At 50.8% G+C, this 26,705-nt stretch overlaps 1 protein-coding gene across 26 annotated transcripts in view; it reads right to left on the minus strand.

Annotated features, from left to right (window-relative positions):
• The window catches only part of ARNT2 (aryl hydrocarbon receptor nuclear translocator 2), a 173,040-nt gene that overhangs the window by 116,240 nt on the left and 30,095 nt on the right, over positions 1 to 26,705 (minus strand). For 12 of the 26 annotated variants that reach the window (XR_011438359.1, XR_011438358.1, XR_011438379.1 and 9 more), the window contains exons 2-3: positions 15,147 to 15,261; positions 7,815 to 7,862 (exon numbers count right to left, since the gene is read on the minus strand). Coding sequence is in view for 15 of the 26 variants with exons in the window: in XM_070266198.1 (XP_070122299.1) it covers positions 7,815 to 7,862; positions 15,147 to 15,261 (163 nt within the window). In the remaining 11 variants the exon portion in view is untranslated. Of the gene's footprint in view, positions 1 to 7,814; positions 7,863 to 15,146; positions 15,262 to 23,175; positions 23,394 to 24,824; positions 25,381 to 26,705 lie in introns of those variants that run through there. The other 14 variants (XR_011438362.1, XR_011438363.1, XM_070266235.1 and 11 more) reach the window with 14 other exon arrangements.

A 26,705-nucleotide genomic window follows, 5' to 3' on the forward strand; every position in this document is an offset into this window, starting at 1 on the left:
CGGACGGGATATTCACGATGCAGGACGCGGGGTGTCCACCCCACACGCTGCACACTCCTGCCAGGGGCTCCTGGACACGCTTTCCTCCCATCTCCTGCTCACAGCAACTCCCGAAGGCCACCTCATTCATGCCACCTGGAGTCTAACTTCCAATGTCCCGAGTCAGGACCCACTTGTCCCCACTTATCCCAACAGACGCTCAGTTACTTGACCTCTTGGCATCACAGGAATGTGCTGTCCACACCTACTTGTCTTCAATTCAGCATGCACCAAATTGCTTCTTCCCCCCAAATGCTGTCTGCATCAAATCTCGTGAATCCCCTGATTATCCTCCACCTTCTCCATGCCCACTGCCCACAGCGGCTGGCGCCACCTTCCAGCTGGTCACCAACAGCCTCCCCAGGGGCCTTTCTCCAGTCTCGTCTCCCTCCAGGCCGGTCTGCATGCTGTGGCCAGACTGATATCTGCAGAAATGCACACCTTCCCATCCATCCTTCAGGGGTGCCCCCACACCCCTGAGGAGCCGAGGCCACACCCACAGCTGGTTACCACGGCGACAGCTCCACGCAGGACCAGGGCGCACCTGCTTCTGACACGTTTTCCCAAAGAGCTTGTATCCGATCCTCATAGACCGTCTCCCTTTATAAACATTTGCGGGGGGGGGGCGGTGCGGAGAACGTTCTTCGTGAAGTTCTTAGAGATCTAAAGCAATGTTAGGACCGTGCTCGATAAACCCAATTCGTGAGACGAGGTGGGTGAGGAAGACATTAGGGCGACTGTTTAAAAACCGACTGTGGTCACTGACGAGTCTAGAAAACGCCCCAACCATTTCATGAACTAAGACTGAAAGAGTTACCAGCAGAATGGCACAATGACTTACAGCTGTCAGTTACCCGGCAACGACATTTGATAAACAGGCGAGCACAGCTACTGGATTCATTAAAACATACAAGAATGTATAGTTCCACTGTAAAGACTTCATGGAGGCGAGGGAGAGGAAAAAGGCCATCTTGCGACAGCAGAAGGACACCTCCAGGACCACACCTGCTGGGCCAAGGCCATGGCCTCCACAGGGCGGGGGGCGATTTGGGGTCTGCTGGGAGCGAGCCTGTGAACTCGGCATCGAGCTGTGCGTGCCGCACGTGCTTACTGGGGGTCGAGTAACATCACTAAAGGAACGAGCCCTATAAACATGGGTGCAGGAGCAATGATTCCTGGGGATGCAGGCAGAGCTGTCGGCTTCAAAGACACCTCCGCTGGCCCAGGAGGACCCAGAGCTTGGCCCCAGGGACACGGCTGTGGATATCAAGAGCAAGAAAGAGGAGGCATGACTTCACACTGACTTGGGTTTCTTTTCCAACTCTGCTCCAAAGGGGGACCTGCTAAGTTTAGTTTAATCGGAGGATGAGGTACAAATCCATCTCGATTAAAACACAAAAAAGGAGAGTTTTGCAAAATCTCAGTAAAGACCGCCCTTAAACTCTGAGGATGGCAGCTATGTCTCCCACATCCAGCAGGAAGGGGACCATGGACCCAGCATGGGGCAGACTGGGGCTGTGGTCTCCCCATCACTGGAGACCTGAGATGCCTGGGATGCAGGGTGGGTCTGGGTGCTGGGCTGGGGGCCGGGGGGGGACAGATGACTCACAGACCAGCAAGGCAACAGAAAGCGGGCAGGCGAGGACAGAGCCCTGTCCTCCATGGGGTCAGGAGAGGATGCTGTGAGAGAGAATCTCCAGGAAGCTGAGGGCCCCGAGACCCTACAAGCCCCTGGCAGCCCCAGCTGAGAGGAGGTGCGGGGCACACCTGTGTCCCTCCCATTGCCTCTCCTTGCTCACGTCGCTGTGACCAGCTGTGAGCACCCAGAGGCGGCAGGTGGGCCGACGTCGTCACCGTCACGGACACGGCCAGGCCAGTCTCCAGCCTGGGCGCCCACAGGGTTAGGCTCCAAACCTGGGAAGCCACAGTCCCATCTCAAGGCCAGCAGAACAGCGACTCGGGTCACACAGGGACCGTTTGCATGGCAGCCGTGCTACAGACGGGACCAAGGCCACACTTGTCCATGACACCTCGGCTTCCAGTGCCACCTCCTGACCAACCACTGTGGCCTCAAGGACAGCCCTGCCTGAGACAGTGGACGCCTGCCCCTCCACGTGGATGCGCTCCACCGGGCCGCCACCCTCACGCCCTCAGGCTCTGCTCCTCTCCCCGATGGCATCCGAAAGGAAGGCTGCTCACCTCGAGGTCCTTCCTTTCCAGAGCTCACACAGGGATAACGTCCACTCTCAGACAACTCACCAAACTGGACACACCCTAGATGACTGCACAGATGGACGAGGCTTTCCGTCTGCAGCTCCTGACTCGATCAAGGTCTGCAGGACTTCTCATGCACGAGAAGCGTCCATCCCTTCTCACCCTACCACGGGTTTTCCTCCAAGAGCTGACCGGTGAGGGGGCAGTCAGAAGGTAGGAAGAGACCCATCTAAAACTAAACTCCTTAGGGATTTGAACGCTCAAGGCTAGCCTGTGCCAAGGTCTACCCAACTTCTCTGTAATGCTTCTCTGGTTCCTAAGAGGCAGGGGGGAAGAAACTGGAACTGCTGGCATTGCTCATCTTGGGACTTTACTCCACAGTGTCAGAAGGGCTCAGCTGAAATTCTGCCTTAAAGAGACCTTGCAAGGGCATCCGGGGTGTCCCACACGTGACTGCTAAGACGAGGTCGAACAAAAAAGAGGGATCCTTGCTCCCTCCTGGGCATCCTCTGTGCATCAGAAGTACCTAGAGCATCTTCCCACCTAGAAACAAAATGCCCAGCTCCCCAGACTAAGATGCACTGACCAAGAATTTTGGGAAACGACAGCCCTCTTCTCTTTCTGCCTGGAAAGACCCTCTGCAGGACACAGCCACCTTGCACATTTCCCCTTATCAACAGAGGTCTGATCATCCCACCTATGAACAAAAGAGGGAGGGAAGTTCAGATGGAAAGACGAAAACTAGAACATAATCACAACCTAGGAAGCCAGAAAAAAATGCACCCAAGCATAAATATCACACAAAATCAAGAGGAAATATCACACAAAATCAAATTGGACGTGATGAAAAACAAAAGGCCAGTTCTGTGGCAGCTTTACTTTTACAAAATGTTAGAGGTTGACTGGCTAAACCCTGCAAAACATAAGGGAGAACCGTGGACTGGTGCCGCTGGGTGCTATCTGTAGCACCCAACAGCACCAGGGAACAGGTGAGAGTCCCAATGACGTGACGATGGGACCTCAGGAAGGTCACATAGAGCCGCCCATCGAAGGGTGGGAGAAAGTGATAAACCCCATCAACAGGGCTTGCGATTGCAAGCTTAAGGACACCCACGCACTGCAGCTGAGTTCACACTCAGAGACGTGGGAGCTCCTTGCAAGTTCTTGTGGGTCTTTTCCAAGACGGCGCAGAATGATCGAAACACGGCGAAAATCAGGATGGCGACACACAGCGACAAGAATTAAAGGTTTGGGAGTGAATACTCGCTTGTTCCTAACACAGAAAATATTTGTCTTAGTCATGTTTCCGTTGCTGTTTTAACGAGATATCACACACTTGCACATGCATGTGTACAGACACGTATGTAAGTCACGTGAAGAGCACGGTGTGTATCTCTGACTCTGTTGATGACAGCTCTGGGATGTCAGGTGCCCCAGCTATGAAACAATATTCAAGATGTCACTGTCCCCAGCTGCCAGCACAGGAAGAAATCCTGGAACTCTGTCACATGTCAACCCAGGGGGTTGTTAAGATGCTCTGAACTGCTCAGGGTGATTGGAGGGTCTCTGGCTTCTCCTCGCGTGCGGGGCAGGACAGGCATCACCTCCAGGAGGACCAGGGCCATCCACACAGGGGCACCAGAGAGGCTCATGCTGGGCCCCCTGGAGGAGGGCCCGGCTCACTGTCAGCTGCCAGGGAGGTGCATCTTCGGAGAAACACTTTCTGGTGCGTAACCAGTTTTCCTGGAGATGGAGAGCTCACCACCATCTGCTGTTGGGATGGGCAACTTGAAAATGGAAATCCCAAGAGGCGGTTGTGAGGTCAAGTGCTGTCAAGAGGAGGCCCAGCCTAGGAGGAAAGGCCGGCTCTGCATCCTCGTTCCTCCTCTGACACTCATGCCATCTGTCTCTGCTACCCTCTGGGCTCCCTGTCACTGTCACCCAGGGACGCCCATGCAGACACCGGGACTCAGCGCCAGCGAGAGGTGGCACACCCCACCCCTCGGTCTCCTTGCCTCCTCTTCTCCAACGGCCTCCCCTCTTCCACCGGACCTCAGCCAACCTCTCCCACAGCTACAACCTCCCACTGTTTGCACACAACTTCTTGCTCCTCCAGCTTTCCCTAACTCCCACAGAATCAGAACTATCCTTCGACCACATTCCCACTTTCAGTTCCTGGCCTCCTCCACTTGCCCGCGGTGGCCAGAGGCCAATGGTGTGGCTGAGACAGACGTCTGGGACGACCCGGGTTGGATTCAAAGGAAGCTAGCAGAAGGAGGGGATGTAGAAACTCTAGACTCCACTTGAAATTGGGGACCACAAACCTGAGGTGGGGCCCTCTGTATTAAAGTACCGCATCCCTTCATTTTCGCTCACGTTATCAGCCCTCGCTCCTTCCTGGCTCCTGGCCTTACTTGATTCCCTCTGTAGCTGGACCTATAGCTTGGTCTCCTCAACTGACCTCTTCCCAGCATCAACCGCCTCACCTGTGGCTGTGGAGCCCGCATTCTCCTGGATCCAACCAGCTGGAGGAAAACTACACACTAATACACCTCGCACTTACGGTCCACAATCTCAAGGGGTCCAAAGTTTCCACATTCCTTCCTTGTGTTAGCCTGCTCATCTTCAACCCAGGGGTGTCCCAAACTTCTCCCCGAGGCACGTGACTAACCCTCTGCCCCAAGAGCACGCAGCCCCACCTCCTACTTACCCTGGGAGTAGACCCTGTCAGAACAGATCCCTCCACGGCCCCCCCGCCTGCAGCTGCACACTTAGCCACCTCTGCAGCTCCTCTCGTCCGCCTCCGAGAACGGGCGGCCCGCCTGCTGGGCTTGGATCTGTCCCTCCCCTTCCCCACTCTCCTGCACCCACCTCGCCCCACCACTTCAGAGTCTCCCAAATCTCTGGCTAGACTCACTCTTTCCCTCCCCTCATGGATGTGCTTACATTCTTCCCATCCTTCAAATGGACTCCTTCCCTGAGCACCAAAGGCCTTCATCCCTTTTTATCCACATCCAAGCTGCACACAGAGTCGTCCCCACTTGTCTCCTGGTCAACCCTCAGCCACTGCCCCTCTGCCCCCCAGGCTGACAGTGGCTTTGTGTGAGAGAAGAGAAACGTCCAGTGTCCTGAGAGCCATGTCCTATGCGTCACAGCCCCTAGAGCAGCCCAGGTGTTTGTGTGTGCACACATGTGCACGTGTGTGAGTTCACACACGTATGTGCATGCACACGTGTGATCAGGCGGCAGTGAGCAGCTCCACGTTCGCTACATTGTTCTGTCTGAGGCCTGCCATGATAAGGCAGGAACCAAGCCAAACTGGCCATGATTTGCCTCTCAGGTGATGGTGACCATGTTTCCCAGATGGAAAGCTGAGACATGAGGTGTGACGACAGGCAGGACATTTGGATTTGGGACCACCCTCAAGGAAAGCTGGTTGAACAAACACAGGAGCACAGAAACCATGGCACAGCCCCTGGGCCAGGTTCTGAGTCTACAAACCACGCTGGGTGCTGGGCCGCGCCTCAGCCGCCCTCCCTTCCAGGGCCTCCCCCGGGGGCTTCTCTGGGCTGACCATGAGCAGAGCAGCAGGAAACAGAAGCAGCCCCAAGGTGGACCATGCACACCACTGGCCGGAGACAGTGTGAAGAGACTCCGAGCCCCTCCCCTGGACAGCAGCCAGCCACCAGCAAAGTGGACAAGCCAAGGGCAGACTCAGTCGTCTCCCCAGCTGTGAGCAGCTCAGATGCACCCACCAGCAGAAGGTCCGTCAACAACCCTACTGTCATAGAGTAAGTGGCCCTGGGCTCCTACGAACTCAACCCTATAAGGACCAGCATATGTGGAGGCACGTCCTCTCTCTCTTGTTTTCAACGTGTGGGGAAAAGTACAGTCAGAGAAACCTGGGTCTGAACTCTGTGTGCAAAGGCTGACTCACGGACCGGCTTATGAGATAGCTGCCAGAGTCTAGGGTTTCTGTGTCTTAATGATGGGACCTAACACAATGAGCTTTCTGTAACCCCACACTGTTATTTCATCACTGACGCTGATCTTCAATGTGGAACAAATGTCACTCCTCATCTCTCTTCCTCTTTTGGTTCTGAGACCCCAGGAAGCGTCATTTCCTGAGGTCAACGTGGTACGGAATGTTATCTCAAGGAGAGTTCTGATCCAGAGAAATCAAAAGTCACCGTTTCCTTATAAAAGGAGGTGGTGGGAGGCAAGAGCAGACTAGGACAGGGAGACCCGTGCCCTTATTTCCCAGACCAGCTCCATTTCAGGAACAAAGTGCTCCCCGCTATCAACACTTACCCTAAGCAAGTGGTGAACGCCCAAGGTGGGGTTCCGTGTGCACCAAGGAAAAGAACAATAAACCCTCTGTTGTTGAAACTCCTTTCTTGTTTTGATCAGGAAATCCAGGGTCATGAGAGATGAAAATATCTCCACCTCCGCTCCGCCACCTCAGCTGAAGCTGAAGCGGGAGGCGCAAGGACAAGTCCTCAGACAGACAGTGCGTCAAATGACAAGCTGTGGACCTGGAGACTCTGGGGAGCTCTGGACTAGGAACCAGATGCACGTTCCTCTTGGATTTAGGGGAAAGTGTGCTCAATTCACAACCACAACAGGACCAAAAATAACTGTTGTGGGGATGCGCAGATGGGGGTGCCAGTGGGCCCGGGGCTCAATATAGATGTGGTTCTTCTAGAAACTTTGAAAATAACTGAGGCTGTCAATCCAAACTGTGGACTGTGGATACCGGAGAAAGGTACCTGTCACCTGTGGCAGGTCTTCAAGTTCATCGACGACCGAGAATTGGGAATGCCTGGATGATGGGGAGGAATGTCAAGGCGGGCCCTTCCATAAGTCAACTGAGCTCACCGGGGCATTTTGCTAAGAGTGATGGAATGATTTGTGACTTTCTCTCAACATTGCCCAACTTCCTACTATAACTTAAACCAAACCAAACTGAAAAAAAAAATAAATAAAGAGCCATGGGTAGGGCCTGCCTTATCCCTCAAGTACATAATATATATAGCACCACTGGCCCCCACGATCCTATATCCTTTTTGTGAGGTGGTCTGTACTCAGGGGAGCCCCACAGAGCCCAGTTAAAGATGCTGTCACATGGCCAGTGAGCGACACAGGTCTTAGGAACTCAAAGTCCAGTTTTATACTCTGCATCCAGAGCTGACCCACTCAGGTTTCTTATATTTTTCCTTATTTCCCATGGTAGAAAAAGAGGCCTTATCTTGATTATTTTTTCTAAACCTGAACCCTAGGGCTGTCTTTTTGAAAGAGGTGCATTAAAATTGGCAATCACTGTTTAATTAAAAAGCCGAGAGAGTTAATAACTTTTGATCGTCTAGGCTGGGATATGGCAGGGCTGCTCACAGCTACCTGTCACTGGGCCAAACACCTGCACAGAAGGAAGGACAATAAGGGGGTCACACTATAGCAATGGCTTTTTCAATGACAAAAGACATTTAAAGCCCTGTGCATTCCAATAAAGGGATGGTTGGCTATCGATTTCTTCAAATTTGAAGAACATAAAGTAAACTCACCTCGAAAATTTGCTGGGACCCTCACCATCTTCATCATCAAAGTCCATTCTGAAAAGTCAAGACGACAAGTGAGCGTTCATTATAGGCAGAACACTTAACCAGGGACACGAGCTGTTGGCATAGAGGGGGCTTTATTTGGTCAGATTGCTGCCCAATGGTCCCAACCCTTGGCAGTGCAAAAAACGGTATCTCGACAGTCATCAAACAGGTTTGGGATGAGAAAAGGCAAAATGAAAGCTTACAGTAGGAGCATCATTGATTATATGATTGGGAACTTGTCAAAGTGCTGGAGGCTGAGCTTGTCCCCCTGGAGCCCCGGACAGGCTGCCGATGGATTGCTCAGGTTGCGTCGGGAAGGCCAGTATGCCTGTCTCCTCCATCTTTGGGGACACCCGCTCCCCTCCACATTGTTTATTCCACATCGAGACTTCCTTTTTAACTGTATTTTGTGGTATCTTAGACTAAAAAAGCTCAACGGGTTTTGAAAACAGGAAGTTTTAAGGGTGATAAAGGGATTTTGAGGAAAAGAAGACACTACTGGTTGTGTTATGTGAGAACTTCGCTGGTCTATATGAGTCAAAGTGAAAAGGGCATTTAAGGCCATTATCCTATAAAGTCCAGGCCTAAATAAATGGATGTGGAGGGAGAAACAATTGCTTGGAGCCTAAGCTGCTGCAAGTGGCCGTCCGCTTGTTGTCAAAACTCACCAAATAAACACAGATCCCCACTTCACTGGGCCTCTCAGTGTAAACATAACACAAAAAGTCGTGATAGATATTGGTTTAACATCCCAAACTCTCAAAGAACCAATCCTGTGATGTCAATTAACGTCATCCCTGAAGACCTGAGGGCAGAGGGGGTCCTTGATCAGCACAAAGTGCACCCAGAGTCTTCGGGAGCAAAATGAGAGACAGCACAGCTGTCTTGGCTCTCCTGCACATTTAGGGGGAGCGGGCTTCCTTGGGGAGACTGTGTCAGAGCCGCTGCATTCCCCATCCTGTTCTTAGTGGGATGGATGGATGAAGTGAGGCACAGTTCCCACGGACTCCAAGCAGATGGCAGGCCAGCCTGCCCGGCAGCCAGTACTGAGGAGTCCCCGGGTCGGAGCAGCTCGACACAAGAACGGAGTGTCACTGAGAGACCAAGTAACAGACGCCAGAGCTGCTGGCCTCACCGGGAACGTGGTCTCCAGCCCCGGCTCTGAGGGTGGGGCTCAGTGGGTAACGGGAGACCCGGGGAAGGCACAGAACCTGGACCAGGAGATGGCCTGGAGGGGCATAGGAATAGCTGTTCCTGCAGGAGCACATCCGAGAGACCCCTGGGGAGATAAGCCACATTCTCTGGGCGTCTGGGTAACCTGGGGGCCTTGGGACTGGGACGAGATAGTGCAAGGGAGCATTTTCTTTTAGAAAGCGGTGTCATTTGTTTGCTTCTGTTTTGTTTTATGTGCCGAGCAGCCAGAGTTCTAATCTGGGCATCCGTCTGTTTGGGACGACCTGTGGGATCCACTGCTAACTCTGAATGCCTGATTTCCAGACACAGGGCTGCACTAGCTGCTGGGAACAGAAGAACAAAAGGAGTTAGATAATATGGGGGTAGATGACGGTCATGATAACGGAAATACCTATGCACAGAGAGAAGGGGGAGGGTGGGGAGAAAGGCGATAAGAAAGGGAAAGTGGAGTTAACAGATACAGACATGCCACCAGGAGACACAGACAGGCAGCCCCACGGTGCACTCTGGGCAACCTGGCACCAGGCAGCAGCTGCAGAGTCGTCCATGTGGCGGGAAAATGGGGGCCGAATGCATGACTTTCTAAATGCAGAAAAGCCATCAATGTTCTGTGTAATCAGTAAGCCGTCACCTCACCTTTCCCAAAAATCACATCTGGGAGATACCTCCAGAAATACCCCTACCATCCCGGCTGGGCGTTCTGCAGAGCCGCAGAACCACACCGCCACCCAGCGTTCATCACAGGAAACAGCAACTGTGCTGTTGGCATCGCGTGACTTAACACTCCTGGGCTGTCAAAAACATCTCAGTGTTAAGAAAAAGAAATCGCATTTCCAAAATTCCGATGGATTTATGCAAGCATTTAGCAAAACCTCAAGTGGGTGTGAGAGGCACAGTTATCTTTAAAATGCCTTTTAGCCCAAGTTGATATGAACGTGATAATCTGGCTCCTGCAAGAAGTAATTTATTAGTCAGCCCTCCGTCCTCAGCCTGCACAATCTTTGGGGTTTTTAGGGTGACTGATCATCCTGATTTTCCCGGACTGTGGGGATTTCTGGAAACCAGGACTTCAGTGCTAAAACTGGAAAAGTCCCAGGCGAACCAAAATGGTTGGTCACCCTAGTTTTCATAAGGACAGATCTGTTCTTTACCCAAGACCCTCGTGGAGCAGACAAGTGGGAATGTCAGCCACACGGTAAGTGGTCCTTGCTTGGGCCAGGTGAGCCCGGTCGAGCAGAGGGTATAAGGGACAGCCCTGCTCTGGTGCCAGGGTTTCCTGAATTCAGCTGGGAACCTGAGGACCTGGATTTGTCTGTGAAAAATTAGGGACCATGCAACTGCCTCCCTACCTTCGAAGGTGTGTGGTCACGCGTGGCAGCAACCAGATTTAGTAACTTGGAAAAGCATGAAGTGGGAAGGGGGTGAACCGAGGAGAAAAACCGGGATAGAAACGATTGTTCGAATCCTCAGGATAATTCACCCAACCCCAAAACCCTCCCTGCTCACCAGCAACAGAGAAAAACACACCTCCTGAGGACACAAGGTCCTTCAGAGCAGCCTTGCCAGGACCTGCCTAGGGGTCTCTGTCACCAGGTCAATTCTCTACTTTAAATCTGACTGTAATAGCTACGCTTACGGCTCCTGCGATAAACACCCCAGGTAAAGCATCCTTTGTTTTACATCTTTTATGTGTCTCTATTATACTGGAGCATCTGGATACCAAAGGAGAGAGATCAGAGTATGACTTTTAAGTCCTATTGCATTCACTTTAAAGAATTCGGTACAATAAGTGGATGGTGTAAGAGTCTTCAAAAGGTGGGCTGAAAATGTACTTTACCTCACTTTCCTGTCAACGAGCACGAGGTCTTACCTGGATAGAAAGCCGAGAAAGGCATTTCTGAGCTTGCACTAGCTCAGAGTGATATGACTCTCCCTAACAGTGATTGTGTAATCACAACAACGCTTCATTGAATGTGAGTCACCAAGCGGAATTCACTCACGCTCTTCTGAGAAAAGATGAAAGGCCGAGTCAGCAGGGCTGGTCCTGGGGCGGCAGGAGCCACCATGGGCCGGCCTGCAGCTTCGCTAACAAGAAGTGAGTGAGCTGGGTGCCGGCAGTTGGTCTTCCTTCCGAGTCTGGACCATCCGGCCGGCCGAGGCCACAGCCATGGTAGTGTGTAAATGCTAGCATGTGCAACGCCCGCTTGTGGTCGTACACCTTCATTTCACCACACTGTCAGAGGGAGACGCTGGCCTATGGCGGCATACAATTGGGAAGTCGTTTTCCTCAATGATGATATCTTATTTGCCTCCAAGGCACTGGGAAGGGACTGGTCCATCTCTGCCCTCAACGTCCAACCTCCATCCCCAAAGGGCTGGCTTTGGGGGTGGGCACAGAGCCTGTCTCATTGTGCTGCTACCCCCAACTTTAGAACCCCTGAGTGCACCCTGTGGAAGCCCCCCACCCCTTGCCACCCCATCGGGGTGGTCTCCACGGAAACGCGGTTCAGGTGACTCACTTCGGCTCATTCCTCCCACATGCGGAATCACTTTCCGAAGAATCTGAAACTCCTGAACCTTCACCTTGTGTCCCAACCACCAGCAGCGCTCGCAGCTGGTTGAGAGGCTTCCTGGGGACGGCGGTCAGGGAAGTGGAAGAACGTGCTGCCCGAAAGATCAACAGTGGCTGGGCCAGGCACGCGGCCACAGGATCCAAAACCCGAGAGGGGTCAGTCCTACTTGGCTTCGAAACACTAGGGCGGGGTGGGTGGTGACCCTGGGAATCTGGGACACTTCCCTCCACCAGAATAACCAGGTCAGGGAGGGAAGACCTGGGCAAGGAACAGGGGGCGCCAAGAAGGTCCTTGACTCTTGCCGTTTCCCCTCTCCCACCACCCCAACCCCTTCTCTCTTCTCTCCCTCCCTCCCTGTGTCTCTCCGACTGTGCCCCACTACTCTCGGACAGAAGGAGGTGGAACGACACTGCCAGTGATGGGGAGAGCAAGGATGACACCCCTGGTCCAGTGCGGGGCCCTGCCATGGGGTCACCTGCTTCTTCATGAGGGTGACTGCATCAGGGTCTTCTTCGTGCTTAGCTAAGTGTTTGGGCTGTGGTCAGAGGGGTGCTGTCAAGAGAGTCCAGCACAGCGGTGGCCTCAGTCACAGAATTTTAGCAAAACATGTAAAAATGCCAGATGCAAGAATTACTATGGAGACAGCCCTGTGATAAACGAATGCAAAGCAATAGGATATATCAGAGGATATGAGGAAGCCGTTTGGGTTAAAACTAATTCTTCCTGACCTTGTTTTTCCACAAGGGCCTGGTGTGGTGTGCTGAGCGTGCATTGTACATCTTCTTTAAGCATTCACAATGTCCCAAAGCCAAGAATGATGCCCTTAGAGAGAGGGATGTGGCTTCCCCCATATCAGCATTTCTCTAAGGACAAGCATCTTTTCCTGGAAACTGAGGATTAATTACCAACCTGCTGTGCTCACCTTGTGACCACTGACCTGCTGTGCTAACTAAGCATCTCATGACTATTGTAAAAGGGACATTCCTGTCACGTGTGATGTCTGCTCTTTGTTCCAAGATGGTACATAACCACTCTGGACACCCCACTTCTTCGGTGCCCTTCCTTCCGTGGGGAAGGCAGGCCCCGGGCTAGTCCTCAGTCCTGGATCATAATAAACTCACCCCAGTTTTGATTTATAGATTGATTATGGATTGTTTGCATTGACACCTGTAGATATAGAGGTTTCCCTGCTTAGACACCGAGGATGGATCCTGAGGTCGGTGGAAGGAACCGTGCATGTTTGCTCCCTCCCTCGCACGGGGAACAGGAAGCAGGCACAGGGGCTCCAAGAACGAGGACAACGGAGGACCAGCCTTTAGGGGAGGCAGTGCTCCCGCCCGCAGTCTTCATCCTCCTTCCTCTCTTGCTTCCTTTTTTGATGTTTTGCTTCCTTGGCTCTGCGTGGAGCTGAAGTCTGGGCCCTCTCAGCCAGCTGCGGTCCCTGTCTGCCTCCAGGGCCGTGCCATGTGTGATTGACAGGAACAGGGGCAGCCTGAAGGGCTGCAGAAGGAGCCGGAGCCCAGGGGCCAGCCATCAGCTGGGAGAGCAAGCGGCGGGCATGGTCTGGACACTGGGCTAGGGCCAGGAGCATGGAGGCCAAGGAGGAAGGAAGCCCAGTTCACACAGCCCAGCTCTGAGCAGAGCACAGGCCCACACGCAGCAGAGTCCTCGAGAACTCCCAGCACAGAGAGGGCTTCTTGCCTGCAAATGCTGGGCTGGGCCTGAGCATTTGTGCCTGTGTGCAGCCCACCTCCCCATCAGAGTCCTGTGCTGGCCTCTTTTCAGAAAGGACGAGGCAAGCGATGGGGCTCTGTGCCCCGGGAATGGAAGGCAGAGAGCACAAACATTTAAAATAATTTTAAAAGCCCGGGAATCCTTTTTAAAAAAAATCAGTAGGTTGATATGTTGACAGCAATGCGTTCCTTTAGCAACCCAGACTCCACTGAGCGTAGTGGCTGGTTAGCAAGAATAGCGGTTAAAATAAGAGGGCTGTGTTTGCAATAAGCCCCAGAAGCCGGCTGCATCTTTATTACAAAGTTGTTCTGAGGCATTTTGCCCCAGGCACCAACTCTGTTCCAACAGCTCTGCTGGTCCCGCTGTAAAGATGATGGCAGTTGTGATGGAGAAGTGGTTGCATCCGTGCCTTGGGAGTGAGTGCACTGAATCAAGGGAAAACTGGCGTAATCAGTGAGTTCAGTTTCTCAGCCTTTTTTTTTCTTTTTTCCTTTTTTTTTGGTCAGGAAGAGTGGCAACAATGATCTGTTGCCAATCTTCCTCTTTTTGCTTAAGGAAGATTGTCCCTGAGCAGCTGTGCCAATCTTTCTCTACTTTGTGTGTGGGACACTGCCACAGCATGGCTGACGAGTGGCGTGTAGGTCTGCGCCCAGGATCTGAACCTGCAAATGCCAGGCTGCCAAAGCAGAGTGTGCGAACTTAACCACGAACTTGCCATGGGGCCGGCCCCTCTCAGCCTTTTTAACTCTCTCAATAATTGTCAAACTCTTTGCTCCTCCTTTAAAGACTGCACTACACACACGACAGTCTTTCTACAATCTAAAATTATAATGCTGAATACACTTTTTCATCCTACCCACACTCCATTCCAGTTCCTGAAGTGTACCTGCCCCCCACCCCCACCCCCTTGAAGAATCACACTGGTTGAGAGAAAGTCTCAGGTTCTGACGCTGGACCACTTGCACCCACGCCTGCCCTGCAGGCCTGGGGCTATGAGAAGCGTGTTCCGCCATCAATGGATACCCGTGTCCCAGGGGAGCCCTGTGCTATCAGAAATCACATTAATAGGACAAATTGATTCTACTCCATGAGAAACTTTATCAACTATTTCATTGAAAATAAAATTGGTTCAATGGGGGAAAGGGGTTGGGTGATACACTGAGTCTGAGAACGTCAGTGATGTTTTTCCTATGGGAATTTTTCTTGGATGGTTGGTTTTTCGGGTCTACGCATGGCTACCGACACTATGCATCATGAGGAGATGCGGTTTTTGGTTCCATCAGCTCAAGAGCGACGGTCTTTCTGGTCCCACCAGAACTTATCACTATAATAACTTTCCTCGTGGGGCAGCAAACAATGCAGGCTGCCCAGCCTTTAGGCACTGGGCTAGAGCCTATCCTTTGAAAGGAATTCCTGCACATGGCCCAACAAAGCCGGGCAGCCCTAAGAAAGGGCGGTGTTGTGGGTGGGGTGCAATCAGAGCCCAGGCTGGGGATGGTGAGCCCCGCCCTCCCCTCCCCCGGAGACAGGCCCAAGCGCGGCCCAGCAGGATCACAGAGCGTGTTCCCACCACGAGGACAAGCAAACAGAAGTCCCCAGCTGGGTGCCGAGGCCTGAAACACTTAGAGGCAAATCACATGCATAGTTAGGCATCTTGCAAATTCTAAACAGGATGCAAACTGCTGAGCTTTATTCTCCAGGAGGAGGAGGGACGATATTTTCCTAACAGGTCAAGAGTGTTGTTGCTCAACATGTATTAGGCCCAATTCCTGGAAACGCCGAGGTCGCTTACCCGGAACGCCGCTTTCCTCCACGGGCAGGCATGGCCCCAGCCATCCTCACCTGGCCACTGGCCGCCATGGGGGCGACGGGCAATGCCACTGATCCGGGGATGTCTGAAGCCATCTCTGGAATTCAGCAAAGACAAGAGGTTCTGTCAATGCCAGAAATGCCAGGAACAAGCAAGAAAATTGTCCAATGGTACTGAGGGCACTTCCTGGGAGGAGAGCCCAAGGACCTGTGTCCCGGGGCTGCCCTGCCATTGTCACTACCTGACTCAGGTGAGCCCTTCCCCTCTGGGCTCTGCCTTTCTCCTCTGGAACAGGATACCCCTGGGCAGTGCACCCATATTTAGTTTAGAGGGTAAAAAACAGTATAGCTTAGCAGCTTTCAGAAGGGACTCCCGTCTCCTGGTCACCTGCAGGCAGGTACGATGTCCAGGAATCCAGGCACATGGCTAAAGCCTGAGGGAAAGAGCCACTGCTGGTCCCCACTGCTGGTACCCACACGGAGAAAACCCAGTTAGAGTCAGGAGAGTCAATCCCCTGCAGCAGGGGCCGCCGATGCTCTGCGCTCATCCTGGGCATTTGTGTTCAAGCAGAAAGGCCGCTCCCCCCCTAAATTTGCCCTGAGCACCCTGCATACAGAGCCCTGTGTGGCCACTCCATTCATGATGAGCTCAGTGAGGTCCAGGGGCCTTAAAGGCATCAACCCAGGCCTCACAGGGAGCCAGTGTGGGCTCCAGTCCAAAGTGCCCTGGCTCTCCACGGCCAGGCCTTTCCAGGAACAAACACTAATTTAAAGAATAAGAAGGTCTGTTACTAGACAGGAGTATCTTTCCTGGGCATCATTATCACGTATATTATTCCTTATGAGCTAGACATGTTTGGAAGCTTGTAAAGGCAATGTTACACATCCCTAACGTCAAAGAAAGTACACAGGTACTGAGTTTCTCCTTCCCACTTTGTGGGGGTTCCTGACCTTGGACACCCTGTCCTCAGACCATCAAATGGCAAGATCAGTACTGGAGTGGCCTCCACGATTCTGTTTATTGTTCTTGGGGAAAGACTTGCACAGAGCTCGCCTTTCTCAGCGCCACTTTTCCCCAGGGCCGAAGGCAAAGCAACAGTCCACAAAGACATATTTCAAAAAGACAGTTTGGGGTAAATACGGGAATCGGGAACAAATGCCCAGGGATGTCGGTGGCGCTCAGATGGTGCAGGTTTCTGCTCTCTGCCTCCTTCCAGAAACCACGCAGCATCTGACAGCTGCCCCACAGTTACATCCAAAGACAGTGTGTTTAATAAACACATTCTAAGGCCAACTTGAACTATTCCACTCAAATTTTTGAAGAATTTTACAATAATAAACAAAATCTTAATTTAGCTACTCCACTATCTTCACAAAAATTTGAGAGCTTCTACAGTTTCTGTTTTTATCCAAGATACGCATTAAAAAGGACTCAAGAAAAAATCCCTTTCTTAAAGTAATGCTCTCCCTTTAGACAATTACTGTGCTGCATTTGTGACCACGAGACCGTATTAACAGTGATGACCTCAGGACCTTATCATCTGCCTGCGTCTGATAAGACATCTGTATTTTTTTTCTGAAATGAAGGCTAACGCATGTCAAGTACATTAAGTCCCAAAACAAAGGGTGGATCATGGCTAGCGCAAACATGGATGGCAACAGAAGTCACCACCTGCCAAAATGAGCCCCAGAGAGCAACAGGCCCTGAAGGTTTTCCAAGAAAAGCGTCCCGTAGTCTAACAAGTTAGGGAAAAACCACACACTCAGCCCCTCTCTTGGAGATCCCAATGTCCACTAACGACATACTGAGCAGCCCCAAATGAGGAAGTTTGTCTAACTTTGGTCAACCCAGCATATCATAAAGGGCTCTAATCGTGGAAACTGTTAAAATTTACTCTCTGCACAGCTAATGTTCCACGCGACACTAGTTTAAGCATTTGAAAGCCAACAGCCCCCTCCCTCCTTCGAGATGAGGAAATGTCAGGCTGGAAGAGATCTCAGTCACAGTCTGCAAACCTCGAAAGGTCCCTGCCTTCCCCTGTCCCAATTCCCTCCTGCTCAGAGCAGGGACATGGGAAGAAGGAAGTGACAAATGGAAGGCAATGCGTAGTCAGGGAAAAACGATATTTGTTCAACTTTATTTTGGGAACCCCAAAATATCAATTGTTTCTGTAATACAAGTTACAGAAGTTAAAGCTGCATAGCACCTTGGCTACGGGGCAAGGGTTGGGGAACAACGAAAGTCTGGTCCCTTGCTCACATGGATGGAGGAGGGATGTAAGGAGAAAGGGATGAAGTGACTTTGCACAGGTGCTGAGAGTCGACCCGGGGCCAGGCTGGGGCAAGCCAGTCTTGATGTCACGTCTGATGCTGCTCCCCTGGCTGTTCCCCGTGGTTAAGTGTCGTCCGCCCAGAGAAAGGGCCAGCTTTGTGAGGCAGGCCCACAACCAGCCTGCCTCCACCAGACCCCACCAGGCACATCCTGGGGCTCTCTGAGCTGGGTGCCAGATGACAGGTGGACACTAGCAGCTTCTACCATGGAGAAGTTGCACACTTCATGTGGGTGACATGGCGGATACGCTGAGAGAGCCACAGTCTTTACATGTGACCTGCCTGTGTCACAAAGCCAGTGCACTATGGGACAAGGGGAGGGGACAAGTGAGACTTATATGCAAATAAATCAACATAGTGTGAAAATGAGAGGCTCATATGGGTCACAAGCAACGACAGAAAGACGTGGTTCACCACCTGCAGTGGCGACAGGAAGTGCCCCTTAAGAAGGCTTGTCCCATCTCAGTTCTATTTCTTCTTTTGCAAACTGCATTTGTACACCTTGTGCCCGTTTCTCTGCCGAGATTCAGAGCCTCCTTCTCATCTATTTGACCGATATCCTTTTATAATAAAGACAAGAGAGCTTTGTGATATTTTCTGAATAGCTTTCCAATATTTTTCCAATCTGTTGCTTGCTTCTCAGGTTGAAGGATTTTTTAATACTAGAGAAAGCTTTAAGAGGTGGAATTTTAAGAAGATGTATTGGTCAGCTCAGGCTGCCATAACAAAATACCACACAGTGGGTGGCTTACACAACAGGAATTTATTTTCTCTCAGTTTTGGGTCTGGGAAATCCAGCATGGAGGTGCCAGCCCACTCAGATCCTGGCAGGAAGCCTCTTCCTGGCTCACAGACAGCTGCCTTCTCTCCATGTGCTCACATTTTCTCTTCTTATAAGGCCACCAATCCTAGGGCACCACTCTTATGACCCCATTTCACCTTAATTACTCCTGTAAAGGCCTCATCTCCAAATACAGTCACATTTGGGGTTAGGGCTTCAATGCAGGAATTTTGGGGAGACATAATTCAGTCCATAGCAGAATTAAAGATCAATTGCCCCAACCTCATTCATTCAGGAGTCCTTCTTTTTCATCATAAAGTTGTTTGTTCTGTTTTTGTTTTTTTGCTGAGGAAGATTCACCCTGAGCTAACATTTTCCTCTATTTTTTGCTAATCTTCCTCTATTTTGTATAGGGGTCACTGCCACAGCATGGGCACCAATGAGTGGGGTAGGTCCACACTGGAGAACCGAACCAGGACTGCTGAAGCAGAGAGCACCAAACTGAACCACTATAGGCCATGGGGACAGACCCTTGTAAAGATTTTTTGATGCTCCCTCTATCCTATCTTCTATTCATACATAAAAAGGAGTCTGTTTCTAGAATATCAATTTCTTTGTCAATTATCTGGTTATCTATACTTGCTCTGGTATCACGCCACTGGAACATAATTAGTGATGAAAGTTTCTCTCACTACTCCTAGCTTTAAGAATTATCTTTGTTCTTCTTTCTGGCTTATTCTTCCATTTAAATTTTAGAATAATTTGATTAAGATACAAAATTTAACCTCCATTGGGAATTAATTGTATTATCTTGAACCTACAAGTTAATTTTGGGGAAAAGTAACATTTTTGAAATATTTAGAATTTTCACCCAAGAACTGACATATGCTTATAATTTACTCAAAAGTCCTCTTTAGCTCAATAAAGGTTTTCATTTTCATCATATAGGTCCCCAAAGTTTCTCATTCAGCTTATTTCTAGGTGCTTTGTGTTGTTACAATGATGTGATATTGTGACATTGTTTTCTGACTGGTTAGTCGCTATGAAGACAATTGTGTTGCAATAACTCTGTCATAAGTGCTATCAACTGATGTGACCAGCAGTTAAGGTAGGTCTTGCCCTCCCCCCCTCGCTGTTCTGTGTAAACTTTGCGTGCCCGGTTAAAGAGTTTCTAGGTCCATTATCGTGTGTCCTGACATTTCACCAAATTTTTTATTTGTTCTAACAATTTTTCATTAATTCTTCTGAATTTTCTAAGTTTACAAATCCTATGGACTACAAATAACAATACTATTTTCTCATTTCAAATAGTTAAACGTTTAATTTCTTTTTCATGTCTTATTTCATTGGCCAGAACTTCGAAAACAATATTCAGTAATAATGACCTACAATTGGGTAACGGAAAGACCATGGAGCTTGGCAGTCAAACATACCTGGTTTCAAATCGCGACTCCAACACTTCTTGGCAAGAAGAGGGAGGGGGCCACTCTAAGTCAAAATGTCATAATGACCTGCTTTGAAGGGTCATTTTAAAAATTAGAGACAATATATGTAAAGAGCCAAGCATAGTGCCCAGGGTGGAAAAACCACTAAAACACAATAAAAATTATGATTATGGCAATGATCAACAGCCTTGCTCGGTCGCTGAGTTTAACTGGAACGACCTGCTGCCTTAAGACGCGTATGCTTTGTGATGTCAAACAACTCTGCTTCTATCCCTAGTTTTTTAAGCTTTTTAAGGAACAGATGTCTCATTTTACCAAATGCCATTATGGTAACTAAAATAGCGTTTTAGATACCAAATAAACCAAATGGAAGATGCAATCAATGAGACTAAAATTCACTTTAATGGTTAAAGTTTTCTCTGATGTCTTTTAGGAGCCACCCCTTAATACATTCAAACAAACAACACAGAAAACAGGTCTCTCTCCTCTGTCGTCTGTCCACATCCCCCAACGTGGTCAGCTGCAGCTTTCCTTACAAAAGTGACCACCCGCTCCCCAAATCTGGAAACTTCTCTATATGACTCAAATATATGAGAGCAAAGCTCCTGTGACGTCCACCAGGAGAGGTAGCCGGAGGAAGGCCACTCACAGGGTCCAACGGGAGGGTCTCTGAGATGGGGCCTCCTCAAACAGAGCAGAGAAGCCCCCACAGGAGGCTTTAGACAGGAGGCAGCCCTGTAAGCACATTGTTGATTCGCTCTGGGGTTTCTGAATTTTACTCTGAAAGGAAAAAAAGCGGATGCTGACCACTGATCCGTGCAGAGAACAAGTCACCTCAGATGCCTCCCGGGCGAGCATGCGGCCACAGTCACCCTGCCCTGGGGCGCACGCGAGCCCAGCTTTTCCAGAGGAAAACTCAGCAGCCTGCATCAAGAGACATACAATTTCCTGTGCATCACCGGATGGTCCTGAGAATGTGTGCACGCGTGTGTGTGTGTGTGTGTATTTATTACACGCACAGAAAAAGGCCGGAAGGCAGATATACAAACACCAATGTGTTAAACTTGGCTATTTCTGTGACAGGAATTATAGGTGAGTTTTATTTTTTGCTAAAAGCTCATTCTGTGTTTGAATGTACTAAGTCTTTTTCCAATGAACGTGTGTAAATTTAACGTTAATCTAATGATGTGTTAATTTAATGATCACAAGTAGAATAATAAATATTTTTAAAGGTTTCACATGGAAAACACAGTAGAAACATACATAGCCGGAGAACTAGAAGCAATGAGTGAATGAGACAAAGGAAGGGGAACCCTTTCAATAACAAAAGTGTCTCACAATAGAATGGATTGGCTTAATAATGACAATAAAAATCTTATATAAAATATTTACAGTATTTTTGTATAAACATAATAAGACACATTGGGTGCTGTGTTTGAGCCCTTCACCTGTGCCTTACATCCGTCTCACGAGATCGGCATCAAGTCAACCCATTTCACAGACAAGGGAACTTGGGCAGAGAGAGGTCAGAGCCCTGCCCCAGGCTGGGGCTGGAGAAGCGGCAGGGTGGGCTACTCTGTAGGGCGCCCGCCCCTCACGGCCCCTCCTGGTGCTCAGGCAGAGGCAAGGTGGCCAGCAGACACTCCCCGGGCCGACATTCTCAACCAGAGCCCCAGATGGAAGCCGTGTGCCGTGCAGGGAATGTGCGTGCTCTGGAGTCACTCCATCCAGCTGTGGGGTCCTGGGCAAGCTGCTTCTGCTCCCCAAGCCTCAGATCCCTCGTCTATAAAACCAGGAGAACACCCACATCACCCACAGTTACTGCGGGGACTAAGGAAGATGGCTGATTGAAGACACCTGGAAGAAGTCATTTTCCTTCTCCCATTTTACTTTCCCCCAAGAAAAGAAGGTTTCCTAAAGCAGACATTATGTGTGTGTGTGTGTGTGTGTGTTTACACAACCCTGGAGCAAACAATTTAACACCTCTGGGCCTCAGTCTTCTGCCTATAAAATGGGCACAAGAACAGGAAGCACCTCCGGAGGCTGTTCTGAGGACTCAGGAAGTTGGTGTCAGTGAAGCGCTGAGAACAGTGCCCAACCTCCACACCCACCATGTCCCCACAGGGCTTCACATGCACACACACACACACACACACACACACACACGTGTGCACACACCCCACCCTGGACCTGATAGGGATACAGCTCCTCCCTCGCTGACAACACGCTCTCGTCCCTGAGAGCTCCACCTGGGCAGGTGCACATGCGCCCATACCAGCCCTGGGGCCCCACAGCCCCACACGGCCCTCGGAGGGTTGACACAGGCCAGCAGGGAGCCGGAAAATGCTGGACAAGCCATCCATCCGCCCCCGACTCCAGCACCCTCTGGCCAGCCCAAGCGGACCCCGGCGAGGGGCTCAAGGGAAAGGAGAGCGAGGCCGTGGTCCTCCCCTGATCCCCACTTGGCTGAGGGCTGAATGCACACAAGGGAGAGGCGTCCAGAGAAGCACGAACGGGAGCACGTTCTCCCGACGGGACGCCCGCATCCCAAACTTCCAATCCACCTGGAAAGCAGGCTCTGCCATGTGTGCAAAGTCACCTGCTCCCCGGCGGGCCTCGCCTCGAGGTCTCCTCCTCCCATTCTCCCTTCCGCCCTCCATAGTCAGACCTTCGGCCCCGTCACCCACGAGAGAGCTGCCCCATCACAGGGCCCACATCTGGAGAAGGCAGACAGCCCCTTCCCTGCCCCCCGCCTTGTCGTGGGAGGCAGCTCCCCACTTCCTCATCCTGGGCTTCTCTCCTGGGTCTCCAGCTGCCACATCCCTCCCACCTTCTGAGTCTCCTTTGCCAGCTCCCCCGCCTCCCCCAGACCTCGAGCTTCCTGCTCTCCATCTATCTCCCCCCAGATGACGTCATCCAGGCACTTGGCCTCAATATCACTTCTCTGTTGATGATCCCCAAACCCAGTCACCGAGTCCTACCGTTACCCATGAAGTTCTCTCCATCCTCTGCTTCTGCCGCTGGCTGACCTCAGGACCTCTCTTGGTCTCCCTGCATCACCTCTTCTCTCTCCCATTCATTCTCCACATGGAAGCCAGATCTGACCAGCCTGGCTCTTGCTCATATCCTCTAGCAGCATCTCTTTGCTCTCAGCACAAAGGTGGAGTTCCCCGCCACGATCAACCAGTTTTGTGTGGTCAGGGTACTGCCCACCTCTTCAGCTCTGGCCACACTGCCCTATCAGTTTCTTGAACACATCAAGTTTCCTCCCACCTCAGGGCCTTTGCACATGCTATCTACTGTGGCAAGAAAGCTCTTTCCTCTCTCTACCAAGTTAACTGCTAACAGTCTCTCAGATTCAGCTCAAACATCACTTTCCCAAGGAAGTCTGTCCCTGGCCCATCCCTTCCCCACCCAGTCTAGGTCAGGGCCCCAGTGATTCATTCTTATTGTACCTGTACTTCTCCTGTGAATGAAGGACGGTCACAGCAGTCCAGGTGAAAGACGACAGGGCCTGAATGATGGAGCCGCAAAGAGGGCACTCAGGAGGAAAGAGATGATGTCAATGCCTCAAAATACACAACGTGTCACCGTCAGAGCCCAGAAAGGGAAGATTCTAAAAAGCCTTGTCACCTGATCCTCCTACACTGAGACAGCACGGGGCAAAAAATTTCTGGAGGAGGAAGAAAAATATGGTTGGGTTGGCCGCATATTTACACTACCATGCCGTGTGCTTGGTACCCGGGGACTCCGCAGCATAGGAGAGGCACGAGCATCTAGCGTTCCTCCGTCCATTTTATTCAGACGGCCACGTGCTCAACAGGCGTCTGGTTCTAGTTCCAGCTTTATCACTATGTGACTCTGTTTCTCCATTTTTTTCTCCAGCTAAGAAATGGGGTCAATCAGGACATTCCCTTCCTTTTGCGGAGGTCGTTGGAAGAAAATGCAGCCCTGTTTCAATTACAAGCAGCATTTGAAAAGCTCTTATTTTGAGCCAGGACCTGTGGCAGAAGCTGGACAGTCCGAGATGAAAGGACCCCATCCTGCCTCTGAGTGTGATGGAGAACGGAGCCGGGTAATTTCACACTGAGAGCTGCATGCTGCGTGAGAGACTGAATACCGTGTTGTGGGAACGGCTGGGAGGATCTGAGAAGGCTTCCTGGAGGAGGCCACCCTGTGCTATTCTGGCAAGGGACTGCAGAAACGTTTGGGGGGAACGAAGCATGTTAAAAAGGTGCCCTTTTCCTAAATGCATTCCTTCGATTGCTCCTGGATTTCTGGGCAGACTCATTCATCCCTTTGAGAGGCATGTCCATGTCCAGTCTTATCCATGTCCAGTCTCTGGAGCTTTCTGCCCTTTACCCCAACTGCAACTCCCCACAAGATGCAGAATTACTCCCCCACCCCAAAGATGACCCTGGCGAGTAGATCTCCGCTCAGGGTCCCTGACCGTGACCAATGACAAATGCACAAACAGACAGAAATACTTCCATCCACAGCAGTCTGACCCCACACGCAAACATCCCCCAGGAAATGCTGTTTCCCGTCACTCAGGGGCGAGGGGACCGACCGCCTGGCCCAACACAGTTGCCATGAGGTTTTCAGCTCATTTTAACATCAGTACAAGCTAAGGATTTCAGAGCTTCTTTGTAACACAGAAAACATATCTGGCTTCTGATGCAGCATCTAACCAAAGACCATTCCACATTTCGAATGCAGACATATTATGCAGAATTCCTATAATACAGCACAGACAGTGAAAACCTGGGGGAAAATGTGCAACTTGAGAGCATCACAGATTAAAAGGAACATGAGGAAATAAAAAAGCATTTTTGTCCCCCTACTATTTCAAGTGAATCTAAATAGGAAAAATATCCCTTGATCTTTGCACTAAAAAAAAATTAATTACATGCAAACTTTCACAATACAACAAACACAGACTATTTCAATGATCATTTAAATAAACAAAAAGCCAAAAGGGTCTCTCCATGGGTGGGAGAGGAGTGAGCAGAGAGTGCTAAACCAGGACAAACGCTCTCCTCAATCTTTCTCTCTCATAAAACAATTCTTTTCACAGAAAGCCCATTGAATACCACAGCCCTACCTTTTCAGAGGGATCAAACAAAGATCCTTCTTCCTTGCAACCAATACCTTCTTAGAAGAATCTGCTATCCGTGTGGGAGAAATGTCAGAAACCTCTGGGAGGAAATGAGCCGCATTTGTATTCCGCTCAGAAAATGTCATCACAGATCTGTTTACCTTAACTGTGGACCATGATTCAGCCGTGACAACTGTCTTGCATACTGATCAATTTATTTGCAGCAAAATTTCTAACGTTAACTGCTTAGGTCCTGAAAAAATCGGTGACTTGGGTTTCTTGTGCAACCACGACACACATTTGAAATATCTAGACTGTTAGCAAAACGTTTCAGGGAGAGATTAGACAGGGTCCCTCCTTACACGCAGGTGAGGGAGGGTCCCTTCCACTTCTGGAAGGGAGGCAGGGCACACAATCCCCAGTGGACCTCCATGGGCTGGGATTTTTGTGGCACACTACAGAAAAATCATAGCCTGAGAGCCAGAAGACTCGACTCCAGGACCTTGCTGGACTTTAGAAGATGCTAGCTAGAGCATCCTGTGTCAGGCAGCCCTCATCCAACAAGCAGGCTGGGCGGGGGTCCCTCAGCAGTGCAGGAGGTGGCAGACACAGGAAGAGATGGCCAATGGGCCCAAAAAAGGAGGAAGAGGCCAGGTCCTCTTGGACCTGGATGCTAAGCCCTGGCGTGTGCCTGAGTCACTCCTGGTGGCTGGCAGGTCTGGCGTTAGGGAACTGGAACTCGTCCCCAGGCAGCCTGGGAGATGCCCTCTCACCTCAGCTAATGGTGCTGGCTTAGGCAGAGCTCCGGCTCCAGGCCAGAGAGGGCATGCGCTGTGCCCTTCGGAAGGTGGGCGCTGCACCAAGAGCCCACGAGGGTGTCAGCACCCGTATTCCGAGATTAGTGTCCACACGCACCCTGCTGGCTGAAGTCCCAGCATCCCTGCCCTGGACTTTATAAAAAGGGTGAAAAACACAGACCCAGCAAGGAGATGGGAACCAGTAATTCCAACGGAAGAAAGGGAGGGAGGTGACTGCTGAGGTTAGGACTCTGGAGCAAGGGAATAAGGGCGAACTCCACACTCAAACTGGCCCCCCTCCGTGATGACAAACAAGGGCCTGTGCGTCTAACCACAACGGGACATCCACCCATGACCTGCCTCAGGCCTGAGTCAAGTCCCACAGCCAGAGACCATCAAACGAAAGTGGGTTTCATCAGCCACGCAGCAGACAGGCCAGAACACTTGGATTGGAAGGATCAGGGTCTGTCAGGGAACAGGCTGCCCCTGAGAAGGTCGTACTGGGAACCTCGGCTAAAACCAGGCTGTGGCCCCCGACGGCCTGAGTCTTCAATGCTGCAGGACAGCTCTCCCAGGAGAAAGCGCAGGGTGCGGGCTGATCCGGGAGACCTTGCCAGGGGGGCTGATTCTCAAGACTCAAAAATACAAGAGAGGGCCACGGGATGGTGGAGTTCAAACGCTGCATGGAGGGGAAGCTGCTGATGAGACAAAACTTCTCTGCTTGGAGGAGAGTCCCTGAGGCAAGAGCAGAGATGAAACCGCCTTCAAATAGGTGAGAACCTTCCTGCGTGAAAGGGGAGAGACCAGCTCTTGATTCCTGCAGAGGCCCCGGGCACAGCGGCCAAGGATGCGATGGGAAAGGAAGAAAATGAATGACTCAGATGCACGGTCACTGTCCAAACACAGTTTGAGGTCGAACAGAAATGAACCAAACAAATGAACTAAAATGTCTGACATAAAGAGAAAAGAGCTAATAAATTATGGAATAGCCACACAGACGAAAACCACTCAGCCATTAAATCTCATGATTTCAAAGAATAATGTTACAGAGAAATGCTAAGGGTAAATTAACAGAGCAAGATACAAAATC

The sequence above is a fragment of the Equus caballus genome, chromosome 1 (assembly GCF_041296265.1).
Source record: "Equus caballus isolate H_3958 breed thoroughbred chromosome 1, TB-T2T, whole genome shotgun sequence".
In the NCBI taxonomy this organism is placed as follows: domain Eukaryota; kingdom Metazoa; phylum Chordata; class Mammalia; order Perissodactyla; family Equidae; genus Equus; species Equus caballus.